Below are 13,555 nucleotides of genomic sequence, written 5' to 3' on the forward strand. Positions count from 1 at the left end.
GAATCCTAGGATGGCTAGTACCAAAAAGCCTGCTGGAGCCTTTCCTTTGCATGACTCCATCCAAGAGCTTATTTCCGTTCAGTGGGCTGATCCCGAGGGACCTTTGAAAGTTTCCAGGGCTATGGGGCAATTATACCCTCTGCGTGAGGAGCATTTGGCTCGCTTTGCAATGCCTAAAGTAGATGCCCTAGTCACTGCGGTGACAAAGAGAACTACCCTCCCTGTGGAAGGAGGAGTTGCCCTGAAGGATATACAAGACCGTAGGCTGGAAGCAGTACTTAAGCATTCCTTTGAAATTGCAGGTCTTACTGTTCGGGCGTCTGCATGCAGTTGTTATGCTGCTAGAGCCTGCCTGGCGTGGTTACAACAGGCAGTGGAACAGCCCGGAGATGGAGCGGAGCCCTTCTCGGATATGGCTCCGTGGCTGGAGTCGGCCTTGTCCTTTTTGGCTGATGCCCTTTATGATATTGTCAGAGCTTCGGCTAAACAAATGGCAGTAGCAGTGGCGGCTCACCGTCTTATTTGGCTACAACATTGGGCAGCGGACATGGCCTCTAAGCAAAGGTTGGTGAAGTTGCCTTTCAAGGCCTTCTATTTGGTGAGGAGTTGGAAAAAAAAATTGTTAAAGGCCTGGGAGATCCTAAACCCCAGCGCTTGCCCGAAGATAGGCCGAGGCCTTCCTCCAAGGGCCAGGCGGTCCACTCCTCTTATAGACCTCGCTCCCGTGAAGCTAGAAGGTACCGCCCGGGGCGTTCTGCTGGGTTCACTTCTCGTGCTCGTTTTTCAGCAGAGGAACTCCTTTCGCTCGGACAAGCGTTCCGCAGCCACCGGCTCTAGGCCTGGAGTTCAGGGGTGAGCCTCTCAATGATGGTGCGCCGGCCCCCTCCTCGCTTCCTGTCATCGGAGGACGTCTTTCCCTCTTTGCCGAGGAGTGGGCCAACATTTCCTCAGATCAGTGGGTTCTGGACCTGATCAGAGATGGCTACAGAGTAGAATTCAACGCCCCAGTAAGAGACGTGTTTGTGGAGTCCCGATGCGGTTCTGTCGCCAAACGGGCGGCGGTAGAGGAGACTTTGCAAGGTCTGATTCAGTTAAGGGCCGTGTCTCCGGTACCTCCCGCCGAACACGGCTACGGCCGATACTCTATCTACTTTGTGGTGCCGCGAAAAGGTGGGTCTTTTCGCCGTATTCTGGACTTAAAAGAATTAAACAAGTCCCTGAGAGTGCAGCATTTCCACATGGAAACTCTGCACTCCGTCATTGCTGCAGTACAGCCAGGAGAGTTTCTCACATCTCTAGACCTGAAAGAAGCTTACTTGCACATACCAATTTGGCCCCCACACTAGAAGTTTCTGAGGTTTGCGGTGTTGGGAAAACATTTCCAGTTCCGGGCCTTGCCTTTTGGCCTTGCCACAGCTGCCTGAACCTTTTTGAAGGTAATGGTGGTAGTAGCTGCTTTGCTCAGGCGAGAAGTTATCAGGGTTCACCCGTACCTAAACGACTGGCTAATCAGAGCAGACTCTGTAACAGAGAGCTATCAAGCTACAGCCAGAGTGGTCTCAGTACTTCAGTCTCTAGGCTGGATCGTCAATATGGCCAAAAGTCACCTGACCTCCTCGCAATCTCTAGAATATTTGGGGGCCAGGTTCGACACAGACTCGGGCTATGTATACCTACCTGAGCTAAGGCGGTGCAAGCTTCAGAATCAGGTCCGTCTGCTCCTGAGGATGCCCCGCCCGCGAGCTTGGGACATTTTCCAGCTGCTGGGATCGATGACAGCCACATTGGAAGTGGTGCCCTGGGCAAGAGCGCACCTGAGACCTCTACAGTATTCGCTAGTTCAATGATGGTCTCCAGTTTCCCAGGATTATCAGTGCAGACTTTCTTGGCTCCTTGCGGCCCGACTCAGCATGGAGTGGTGGCTCTCAGACAGCATGCTGCGGCGAAGAATGCCGCTGGCACTCCCCGATTGGTGTCTAGTAGTGACAGATGCCAGCCTGAAGGGCTGGGGCGCACATTGCAAGGGGAAGCATGCCCAGGGTCTATGGACACCCGAGGAGTCCGAGTGGTCCATCAGCCGCCTGGAGTTGAAAGCGGTGTTTAAGGCGCTTCTGGCCATTCAAGTGACTTTGGAAGGATTGGCTGTCAGAGTGATGTCGGACAACACGACAGCAGTCGCTACATAAATCGACAAGGTGGCACTCAGTGCAGAGCACTGGCCGCGCAGGCCGAACAGATTTGCCTCTGGGCCGAGCTGCATCTTCAGTTTCTGTCAGCAGCTCACATTGCCGGTCAGAGCAACGTGCAAGCCGATTATCTAAGCAGGCATCAGATCGATCCAGCAGAATGGGAACTAGCAAACGAAGTATTCCTGCAGATATGTGCCAAATGGGGCAAGCCCGTGATGGATCTTATAGCGACAAGTTCAAATGCCAAAGTCCTGTGCTTCTTCAGCAGACGGAGAGATCCTCGCTCGGCAGGGTTGGATGCCTTGACTCAACCCTGGCCTCCGGGCCTACTATATGTGTTCCCTCCGTGGCCCTTGATAGGGCGCGTGCTCCTGCGGATTCGGCTGCACCCAGGAGAAGTGGTCCTCATCGCCCCGGATTGGCCCAAGAGGCCTTGGTATGTGGACCTCCGACAGATGCTAGTGGAGGCTCCCCTTCCTTTACCTCTGGTACCGAACCTGTTTTCACAGGGCCCGATAACCATGGAGGATGCTTGCCGCTTTGGTCTTATGGCATGGCGATTGAGAGGGCGCAATTGAGGGCTATTCAAACACAGTCATTTCCACTCTCCTACAGGCCCACAAGCGTTCCACTTCCGTGGCTTATGCCAGGATTTGGCGCCAGTTTGAGTCTTGGTGTGCTTCAAAAGCGATCACACCCATGCGGGCTCCTGTCTCGCCGATTCTGGACTTTTTGCAGGATGGTGTACAAATAGGCTTGGCCTATAATTCCCTGCGGGTGCAAGTGGCAGTGTTGGCCTCCCTTCGTAGTAAGGTTGAAGGCGTGTCTTTAGCTGCTCATCCAGATGTGATACGGTTTCTTAGTGGGGTGCTTCGGCTCCGACCTTCTGTGCGAGCACCCTGTCCAGCTTGGAACCTGGGGCTAGTTTTGAAGGCCCTGCAGGCTTCTCCTTTTGAGCTGCTTCGGCGAGCATTGGAGAAAGATTGGACACTAAAGGCCGTTTTTCTTGTGGCCATTACTTCGGCGAGACGGGTATCAGAGCTCCAGGCGCTGTCCTGTAGAGACCCATTTCTGCAATTCTCAGAGTCTGGGGTCACAGTTTGGACCGTTCCTTCCTTCATGCCTAAGGTGGTTTCAGCGTTTCACCTAAACCAGCCTATTTTCTTGCCCTCCTTTGATAAGGAGGAGTTTCCAGAATCTTTTGGGCAGTTGCACCTGTTGGATGTGCACAGGACTCTGGTGCAGTATCTGCGAGTTACTATCTCTTTCAGGATCTATGATCATCTGTTTGTTTTGCTATCAGGTCCTCGCAGAGGGTCTCCAGCGTCTAAAGCCACTATTGCTCGCTGGCTCAAAGAATCTATCTTTTCAGCTTATCTGCTTACTGGCCGGTCTCCGCCTGTAGCCTTTAAGACGCATTCTACCAGAGCGATTTCTTCCTCTTGGGCTGAAACTGGAGCGCACTCTCGTCAAGAGATATGCGGTGCAGCAAAATGGGCTTCTAAGCTCTCTTTTGCCCGACATTACAGGCTGGATGTGGCTGCTAGGAGGGATGCACGTTTTGGAGCAGAAGTGCTAGCGCGTGGTGTGACCTGTTCCCACCCTATATAGGGATTGCTTTGTTACATCCCATACGTAATGGCTTCATCTGCTTGATGACAAGGAAGGGAAATTAGGTTCTTACCTTGGTAATTTTCTTTCCTTTAGTCATAGCAGATGAAGCCATGAGCCCTCCCTGTATGATTGTCTGTATGCTGTGAATCTGTTTCAGGTTCTGTTCTTGTTTCCTGAAGTTCCTTCCTTGGGAGAAAGTTGGAAAACAGTCTTCAGGATTCATGTTCACTTATAGAAGGATGAGTCCATTCCCTCCAGTTTATGTTTTGGAGGATGAGTTTATTCCCTCCAGGAGGTTGCGTGTATCCCCTCCAGTTATACAATAAGGAGGACGAGTTTATTCCCTCCAGGAGGATGTGTTCATTCCTTCCTTTTGAGTTCATGCCCTTGTTAAGGGGCCATCGTTCGCTGTGAGGAAAGTTCATGTTATTCCCACTGCGGTTTGCCATACTGCTTTGGAAACTTCAAATACTGAAGAGGCAGTGGAGCTGGCTGGCCATGAGGCACTGTGAAAAGTTGAGTGCTCTCTATCTCCCCCTGCTGGTTGATGGACACAACCCATACGTAATGGCTTCATCTGCTATGACTAAAGGAAAGAAAATTACCAAGGTAAGAACCTAATTTTCCCTTATGTGTGAGGAGGAAAATGCGACTCAGAAATAATGAACTGAGACGGTTTTTCTTTTGATTTTCCAGGGGAAGTCCTTGATACAGCCTAGTGATTAGGCGAAACATGCATGTCGGGCAAGCTTAAATCCCCCAGTCTGACTATCGAAAAAGATAAGTAATAAAGATACAGCGCTGCGTACATCTAGTAGCGCTATAGAAATAAGTAGAAGTAGTAGTAACTCATGGGCGAATGCATTTCAACTAAAACTTAACACGGAAAAAACACACTGTCTCATCCTCTCATCTCAATATAACACATAAACCCACCAACATAACCACCCCAGATTGCACCCTCCCTATATCAGCCAGCCTGAAAATTCTCTGAGTCACAATCGACCGAAACCTCATACTAGAGAGCCAAGCGAAAGCTACAACAAAGAAAATGTTCCACTCAATGTGGAAGCTCAAACGAGTGAAACCTTTTTTCCCGAGGGAAATATTTCACAACTTGGTTCAGTCAATGGTACTAAGCCATCTTGACTACTGCAATGGAATCTATGCAGGATGCAAAGAACAAATCATAAAGAAACTCCAAACTGCTCAAAACACTGCAGCCAGGCTCATATTTGGAAAAACGAGATTCGAAAACGCAAAATCTCTACGAGAAAAACTACACTGGCTCCCAATCAAAGAACGTATTGCATTCAAAATCTGCGCCCTGGTTCATAAAATCATCTACGGCGAAGCCCTGGGATACATGACAGACCTCATAGACCTACTAACCAGAAACACATCAAGATCATCATGAACATACCTAAATCTCCATCACTCAAGCTGCAAAGGACTCAAATACAAAACAACCTACTCATCCAGCTTCTCCTATATAAGCACACAACTATGGAACGCATTACCAAGAGCCGTGAAAACAACATATGACCACCTAAACTTTCGGAAACTACTAAAAACCAACCTGTTCAAAAAAGGCATACCCTAATGATCCAACTTAAATGCCTTAACCCTGCAACATAACAATACCAAAACTCGTATTGGACATAGCTTAACTCTTCCTCCATATGATTCCCCAATGTGTCTATCACACATTACCTTTACTTTACCACAACCTCACTCTGTATTTGTTCATACCAATATTGGCGATCATCTCTATGATACTATGTAAGCCACATTGAGCCTGCAAATAGGTGGGAAAATGTGGGATACAAATGTAACAAATAATAAAGTTTAAGAAAATGAATTAAAAGGAAAAATAAAGAATATAGCTTTAAGAGAAGCCGATGAGGAGGTGGGTGCTAACTCCATTGCCAATGTAAACTATTGGTGATGAGCACCGCTGAGGCTATAAGTTAGAAAAAATACAAATGTTTAAAAAAATGCTCCATAACATTTGAAAGGAGTAATAGAGGGAGAACTAATTTGGATATCTAGAACCTGTTATATTTGAAGGTTTTTTTTTTTTTTGAGAGCAGGTGATTTCCGTTTACTTCCCTACTCCTAGGGATTGATCTTGCATTTCACCAGGACCCTTTCTTATATCACTCCGCTCAAGGGCTGAACTAATTCTAGGTTTCAAATGCCTGTTTGCACCTTTTTCCCTGTCCCTGAGGTTTTCCTAAGTGATGGGGCATAGACCCCATCACAGAGCCCTTGTGTCAAATCTTCACGCATCTACCCTTCCTACTTGAGAGAGGAGTTGGCCTTTCAAACACTGTCGATTTTTGTTATGGTTTTATGTACACACTTTGAACGTCTCCTGGAAGGACAATTTTACTATTGGTGATGTTGAACCATTGAAAGACTTTCTGTACTTGCTGCTCTGTGCTAAAGAGGCTACTTCACTGCACACATCTTCCTGATCCCTTCTGTAACCCGCAAACGTTTATCAGCTTTCCCCTTTTTTGCTAACACACCACATCTCTCTGCATACCTGAGTTTGGTAGAGAGGTCAGATGGATTTCTGAGCTCCTGTTCTCTCCATAGAGCTTACGTTATAGCAGAGGTTCTTAGTGTTTTTCTTCCTGCACCTCTTTAACTCAGGGGCGTAGCCAGACTTCAACGGTAGGGGGGTCCAGAGCCGAGGTGAGGGGGCACATTTTAGCCCCCCCCCCCCAGTGCTGCTGACCCCTCCCTGCCTGCCCACCATTGCCGACACCGACCCCGCCCGCCATTGCCGACACCTCCAACAACTTTAACCCCCCCCCCCGCCGATGACCCTCTCGACCCCCCCCCCCGCCGCCCGCTGTCACCGTCGTCTACCTTTGCTGGCGGGGGACCCCAACTCCCGCCAGCCGAAGTCTTCCTTCGTTTGGTTTCTGACTGAATCTGATGTCCTGCACGTACAGCATTGGCTGCTAATAGTGCTAACTGTTAACATGTTGCTAAAATTACAGTAGTAAACAGTTAACTGCCTTAACAACTGCCTTCACTCTGTTTAGAAAGTTTCAGTAAATTGCCTCAGATTTCAAGATGCTTCTCTGCATCCCATTTGATTTGCTTTCTGTCCTCCTGATTAAGAACACCTGCCTTGTAGCATTTATTTTCAAGTTCATGATGATTTTAAACGACTTTATAAAACATATTTTAATGTTGATTTGTATGCTTTATACTAATCTGTTTTTTTTTTTTTTAAAGAATTTGCTATAAGACTGATTGATTAATTTGCAGGAGTTGTAGTTGTAAGAATAAATGAAAGTTCTTAAAATGTAGTTTTGAACCATAATAGTGTTTTGGAATAAGTTTGGCATGTGTATCCTTTAATATAGCCTCCAGCGATTGTTGTTTCTCAACTAGGTATGGAGTTATTTTGCTGCATGCTGGGTAATAGACACTAGCTAGCAGATTAAACTGACAAAAAGTCTGATTAAAAACACCCAGCTGCTGTTCTGTCCTGATAATAGTTCCGTGAGTGACATGCTCCCTTACCCATGTAGAAGAGCACCTGTACCTAGAGGCTTGGCCTGAACTGTTCTGTATACAGGTGGCTGCCTGCATTTATTTTATAATCACTTGTAAAGAAAAGTATGCAGGATTGCCTTGACTGCTGCAGGGAGCTCTACAGTTGACTGTTTGAAATTGTATAATTAGGTTAATTAGATCAATACCCATCAGAAAACATCCCTTGGGGGTCCATTCTCAGATTTCTTCTTCCATGAACTGTTTTTTTTATTACCTTTAAAGTGGACTACCAGCAGCTATACTACCTTATCCATGAACTGTGGAAGTCCTCTGACATGAGAGAGAGCCAATGCTTTTGTCTTGAGCTCCAGGGATTCTTTGAGTGTGAGTATATGCATTCATTCACAGCTGCCCTTCATCAGAGGCATGTTACTTGCAGCTCTTATGACAAGGGGGTCAGGCACTCTAGAGCCAGAAAAACATAAAGGTAATCAAGCTAGTTGTGATGAGTATGCGAAGTAGTGTGGCCTGAACAATAGGTTTTATTTGTTGATAATATTTAGCGCTAGTGTCAGCTCTAGTACTTGTGAACAGCTTCTGCGTTTTCCAGGTGATGCTGGAGCATTCAGATACTTCAGTATTGTATAAGGATAGCACCATGTGTACATATGCCTATTGTGAAAATAACACCACAAAGTTGTTACCACATTTACAATATAACACCCTCAGGGAAAACCTAAAATATTTATAGACCACATTTTCTCATCACTGGTCACTAACCATTTTCTAATTCTATGCAGTGCAAAACCAAACATTAATAGTTTCTGTATTCATGAGTTTAGTGCAGGGGTTTTCAACACAGGCCTTAAGACACATCCAACTAGTTAGGTTTTTAGAGTATCCACAGTGAGTATGCATGAGATAAATTTTCATATACTATCTCCATTGTATGCAGGTCTATCTCATACACATTCATTCTGGGTATCTTGAAAACCTGTCTGGGTTGGAACTTCAGAAATCTTTTACCTAAGCACTCATAATAATGACCATGGTCTCAGTACTTTAATGTAATTTCCATTTCCTTATCATCAAGCAGATGAAGCCATTACGTATGGGTTGTGTCCATCAACCAGCAGGGGGAGATAGAGAGCACTCAACTTTTCACAGTGCCTCATGGCCAGCTAGCTCCACTGCCTCCTCAGTATTCTCTATCTCCCCAAGCAGGGTGGCTGCAGCTTCTTCGAGCTCCATCAAAAATCTGCCTGGGGGTTGGCTCCTGGCTTGCCAGTTGTTAGCCGGGGTGTTAGAGGCTATATAGCAGCTTCACTTTGAAGGCACATAGGTCAGCCCTTTCCTTGCCTTACCCATGCCCCCGTGGATGTGGACATATTAGCTTGCTTTTCCCTGTCCTTTCCCACTCAGTGGATGCAGGCACATTGGTTTGCCTTTCCCTGCCTTTCCCACTTATCTGAGCCTCTGGAGTGATTTTATTTACCTCTTTTGCCTCTGCTTTCCTCACAGCGTTTAAAAAAAAAAAAATTAATTAAAGTCGCGTCGCGCTTTAGCGCAGCGATCTAGGAAAAGAGGTTTTTTTCTTGAGAGTCTTCTGCAGGACCAGAGCTGTGATACTCGGTCTAGTGAGGTAAGAGTGTTTTCTGACTCCTCCGGGGTGGGCCTGTGATCGGGACGTTCTTGGCGCAAACCGCCATTTTTGAATTTTACTGCGGTTTTCGGCGATGGCTACGGAGACTGTAAAGCGCTGTTCTAAATGTGGCAAGCGCAAATCAGCAGCGGGGCTTTGTAATTCGTGCTGTACAGACGGTAGAGCCGTCCCGAGCATGGCGAGCGGCGATCTTTTGCGCTCTGAGCTGGCAGCGGACACCATTTTGGATTTTCCACATGGTGCGGCCTCCGTTGCGACGGAGAGCCCTGAATCTGGGGGGGGGGGGGTCCTCTGAGTGAGGCTAATAATAGAGCTGATAGCCCTGGGCAGGATCCGGGCAGTCAGGGAGCGGTTTTCTCCCCTGATTTTGTTTTAATGCTGCATAGGGCATACATGCTTAAAAGAGCTCTTCCACAGTGATCTTCCGTCCCTCTGCCTGCCCCCCCCCCCCCCCCCCCCCCCCCCCCCCCCCCCCTCGGTGGATCCTGGCCTTTTGGAGTTGGCTTTGCCTGTTTCTTATCCTCCTGATAAATGCAGAAGGGCTAATTACCCTTCTGAGTGTGGCGCACCCCCCTTTTTCCCCCCCGTGGTCGGGTTTGAGGATTCTGAGGGGTCTGGCAGAACTTCTTGGGCTGAGGAGCCAGAGTCGGGTGTAGAATTGCCACAGGAGCTTCATGATCCGTCTGCGGTGAGGATTTTCCACCGCGAGGAGCTGCCAGCGCTTATTTCAGATGCCTTACAAGCCCTCTCGATTGAAGGTTCTGGGAGTGGCACAGCCTCCTCTGTTAATCCAAGGATGGCTAGTACCAGAAAGCCTGCTCGAACCTTTCCTTTGCATGACTCCATCCAAGAGCTTATTTCGGCTCAATGGGCTGACCCCGAGGGACCTTAGAAGGTTGCCAGGGCTATGGGGCAATTATACCCTCTGAGTGAGGAACATTTGGCTCGCTTTGCAGTGCCTAAAGTGGATGCCCTGGTCACGGCTGTGACAAAGAGAACTACCCTCCCTGTTGAAGGAGGTGTTGCCCTGAAGGATATTCAAGACCGCAGGCTTGATTCAGCTCTGAAGCGGTCCTTCGATTTGGCAGGTCTCACTGTTCGGGCGTCTGCATGCAGTTGTTATGCTGCTAGAGCCTGCCTGGCTTGGTTACAGCAGGCAGTGGAACAGCCCGGTGATGGAGTGGAGACCTTATCTGAAGTGGCTCCGCGGATGGAGTCTGCCTTGCCCTTTATGATATGGTCAGAGCTTCGGCTAAACAAATGGCTGTAGCAGTGGTGGCTCGCCGCACTCTTTGGCTATGACATTGGGTGGCGGACATGGCCTCTAAGCAAAGGTTGGTGAAGTTGCCCTTTCAAGGCCTTCTCCTGTTTGGTGAGGAGCTGGAAAACATTGTTAAAGGCCTGGGGGATTTCAAACCTCAGCGCTTGCTGAAGATAGGCCGAAGCCTTTTTCTAAGGGTCAGGCGGTCCGCTCCTCTTACAGACCTCGATTCCGTGAAGCTAGAAGGTACCGCCCGGGGCGTGCTGCTGGGTTCACTTCACGTGCCCGCTTTCAGCAGAGAAACTCCTTTCGCTCGTACAAGCGTTCCGCAGCTGTTGGGTCAAGGCCTGGAGTTCAGGGGCGACCCTCTCAATGATGGAGCGCTGTCCCCCTCCTCGTTTCCTGTCATCGGAGGAAGACTTATCCTCTTTTTCGAGGAGTGGGCCAAAATCTCCGCAGATCAGTGGGTCTTGGACCTGATCAGAGACTGATACCGAATAGAATTCGATGCCCCGGTGAGAGACGTGTTTGTGGAGTCCCGATGCGGTTCTGCCGCCAAACGGGCGGCAGTAGAGGAGACTTTGCACAGTCTGTGCCGGATAGGGGCTGTGACCCCGGTGCCTCCCGCCGAACAAGGTCTAGGCCGCTACTCCATTTACTTTGTGGTGCCACGAAAAGGCGGGTCTTTTCGCCCGATCCTGGACTTAAAAGAGCTAAACAAGTCCTTAAGAGTGCGGCATTTTCACATGGAAACCCTGCGCTCCGTCATTGCACCGGTACAGCCAGGAGAGTTTCTCACGTCTCTGGACCTGAAAGAAGCTTACTTGCGCATACCAATTTTGCCTCCGCACCAGAAGTTTCTGCAGTTTGCGGTGTTGGGCAAACATTTCCAGTTTCGGGCCTTGCCTTTTGGCCTCGCCACAGCTCCCCGAACCTTCTCCAAGGTAATGGTGGTAGTAGCTGCCTCTTTCAGGCGAGAGGGTATCCGGGTTCACCTGTACCTAGACGACTGGCTCATCAGAGCAGACTCAGAAAAAGAGAGTCATCTAGCTACAGCCAGAGTGGTTCCAGTCCTTCAATCTCTGGGCTGGGTCGTCAATATGGCCAAAAGTTACCTTACCCCCTCACAATCTCTAGAATATTTGGGGGCCAGGTTCGACACAGCCTCGGGCTATGTGTTTTTTCCCGAGGAAAGGCGGTGCAAGCTTCAGAATCAGGTCCGTCTGCTCCTGAGAATGCCCCGCCCGCGAGCTTGGGACATTGTCCAGCTGTTGGGATCGATGACGGCCACATTGGAAGTGTGCCATGGGCGAGAGCGCACCTGAGGCCTCTACAGTATTCTCTACTTCAACGATGGTCTCCAGTATCTCAGGATTATTCGTGCAGACTTTCTTGGCTCCCTGCGGCCCGCCTCAGTATGGAGTGGTGGCTCTCGGACAGCGTGTTGCAGCGGGGAATGCCGCTGGCGCTCCCCTATTGGTGCCTAGTGGTGACAGATGCCAGCCTGAAGGGCTAGGGCGCACATTGCCAGGGGAAGCATGCCCAGGGACTGTGGACACCCGACGAGTCGAGTGGTCTATCAACCGTCTGGAGTTGAAAGCGGTGTTTCTGGCTCTTCTGGCCTTTCAAGTGACCCTGGAAGGATTGGCTGTCCGAGTGATGTCGGACAACACGACAGCAGTGGCCTACATAAATCGACAAGGCGGCACTCAGTGCAGAGCTCTAGCCGCGCAGGCCGAACAAATTTGCCACTGGGCCGAGCTGCATCTACCGTCCCTGTCAGCAGCTCACATTGCAGGTCAGAGCAGCATGCAAGCCGACTATCTAAGGATGCATTAGATCGATCCAGCGGAGTGGGAACTAGCAGACGATGTATTCCTGCAGATATGTGCCAAATGGGGCAAGCCAGTGATGGATCTTATGGCGACCAGTTCCAATGCCAAAGTCCCTTGCTTCTTCAGCAGACGGAGGGATCCTCGCTCTGCCGGGTTGGATGCCTTGGCTCAACCCTGGCCCCTGGGCTTGCTGTATGTCTTCCCTCCGTGGCCCTTGATAGGGCGAGTGCTCCTGCGGATTCGGCTGCATCCAGGAGAAGTAGTGCTCATCGCCATGGATTGGCCCAGGAGGCCTTGTTATGTGGACCTCCGACAGATGCTGTTGGAGGCTCCCTTTCCGTTACCTCTGGTTCCGTACCTGTTGTCACAGGGTCCGGTGGCCATGGAGGACGCCTGCTGCTTTGGTCTTATGGTATGGCGATTGAGAGGGCGCAATTGAGAGATAAAGGCTACTCAAATAAGGTAATTTCCACTCTCCTGCAGGCCCGTAAGCGCTCCACTTCCGTGGCTTATGCCAGGATTTGGCGCCAGTTTGAAGTCTGGTGTGTTTCAAGAGCGCTTTCTCCGATGCGAGCTCCTGTCTTGCCAATTCTGGACTTTTTGCAGGATGGTGTACACAAAGGCTTGGCCTATAATTCCCTGCGGGTGCAAGTGGCAGCATTGGCCTCCCTGCGTGGCAAGGTTGAAGGCGTGTCCTTAGCTGCTCATCCAGATGTGGCACGGTTTCTTAGAGGGGTGCTTCGGCTCCGTCCTCCCGTGCGGGCACCTTGTCCAGCTTGGAACTTGGGGTTAGTATTGAAGGCCCTTCAGGGGGCTCCCTTTGAACCGCTTCGGCGTGCTTCAGAGAAAGATTTGACACTGAAGGCCGTCTTTTTAGTGGCCATTACCTCGGCGAGACGGGTATCAGAGCTCCAGGCGCTGTCCTGTAGAGACCCTTTTCTGCAATTCTCAGAGTCAGGGGTCACGGTTCGGACCGTGCCTTCCTTCATGCCTAAGGTGGTTTCAGCGTTTCACCTAAACCAGCCTGTTTTTCTTCCCTCCTTTGTTGAGGAGGAGTTTCCAGATTCATTTGGGCAGTTGCACCTTTTGGATGTGCACAGGAATCTGTTGCAGTATCTGCGAATTACAAATTCTTTCAGGACCTCTGATCATCTTTTTGTGCTGTTTGCAGGTCCTCGCAGAGGGTCTTCAGCGTCTAAAGCCACTATTGCCCGTTGGCTCAAAGAAGCTATCTTTTCAGCATATCTGCTGTCTGGCCGGGCTCCGCCTGAAGCCTTTAAGGCACATTCCATAAAAGTGATTTCCTCTTCCTGGGCAGAAACTGGAGCACTATCTCTTCTTGAGATTTGCAGTGCTGCAACATGGGCTTCTAAGCTCTCTTTCGCCCGACATTACAGGCTAGATGTGGCTGCCAGGAGGGATGCGCGTTTTGGAGCACAGGTGCTAGCGCGTGGTGTGGCTTGTTCCCACCCTA

The 13,555-nt window shown here is 49.6% G+C and overlaps 1 protein-coding gene across 2 annotated transcripts in view; it reads left to right on the forward strand.

Moving 5' to 3' along the window:
* The first annotated feature begins 7,606 nt into the window (after window positions 1–7,606).
* KDM4B (lysine demethylase 4B) overlaps window positions 7,607–13,555 on the forward strand; it is a 378,825-nt gene continuing 372,876 nt past the window's right edge. For both annotated transcript variants that reach the window (XM_030217503.1, XM_030217504.1), the window contains exon 1: window positions 7,607–7,706. In XM_030217503.1, coding sequence (XP_030073363.1) covers window positions 7,658–7,706 — 49 coding nt within the window. In that variant the 5' untranslated portion in view covers window positions 7,607–7,657. The remainder of the gene's footprint in view (window positions 7,707–13,555) is intronic.

This window comes from Microcaecilia unicolor, chromosome 11, assembly GCF_901765095.1.
Source record: "Microcaecilia unicolor chromosome 11, aMicUni1.1, whole genome shotgun sequence".
Classification (NCBI taxonomy): domain Eukaryota; kingdom Metazoa; phylum Chordata; class Amphibia; order Gymnophiona; family Siphonopidae; genus Microcaecilia; species Microcaecilia unicolor.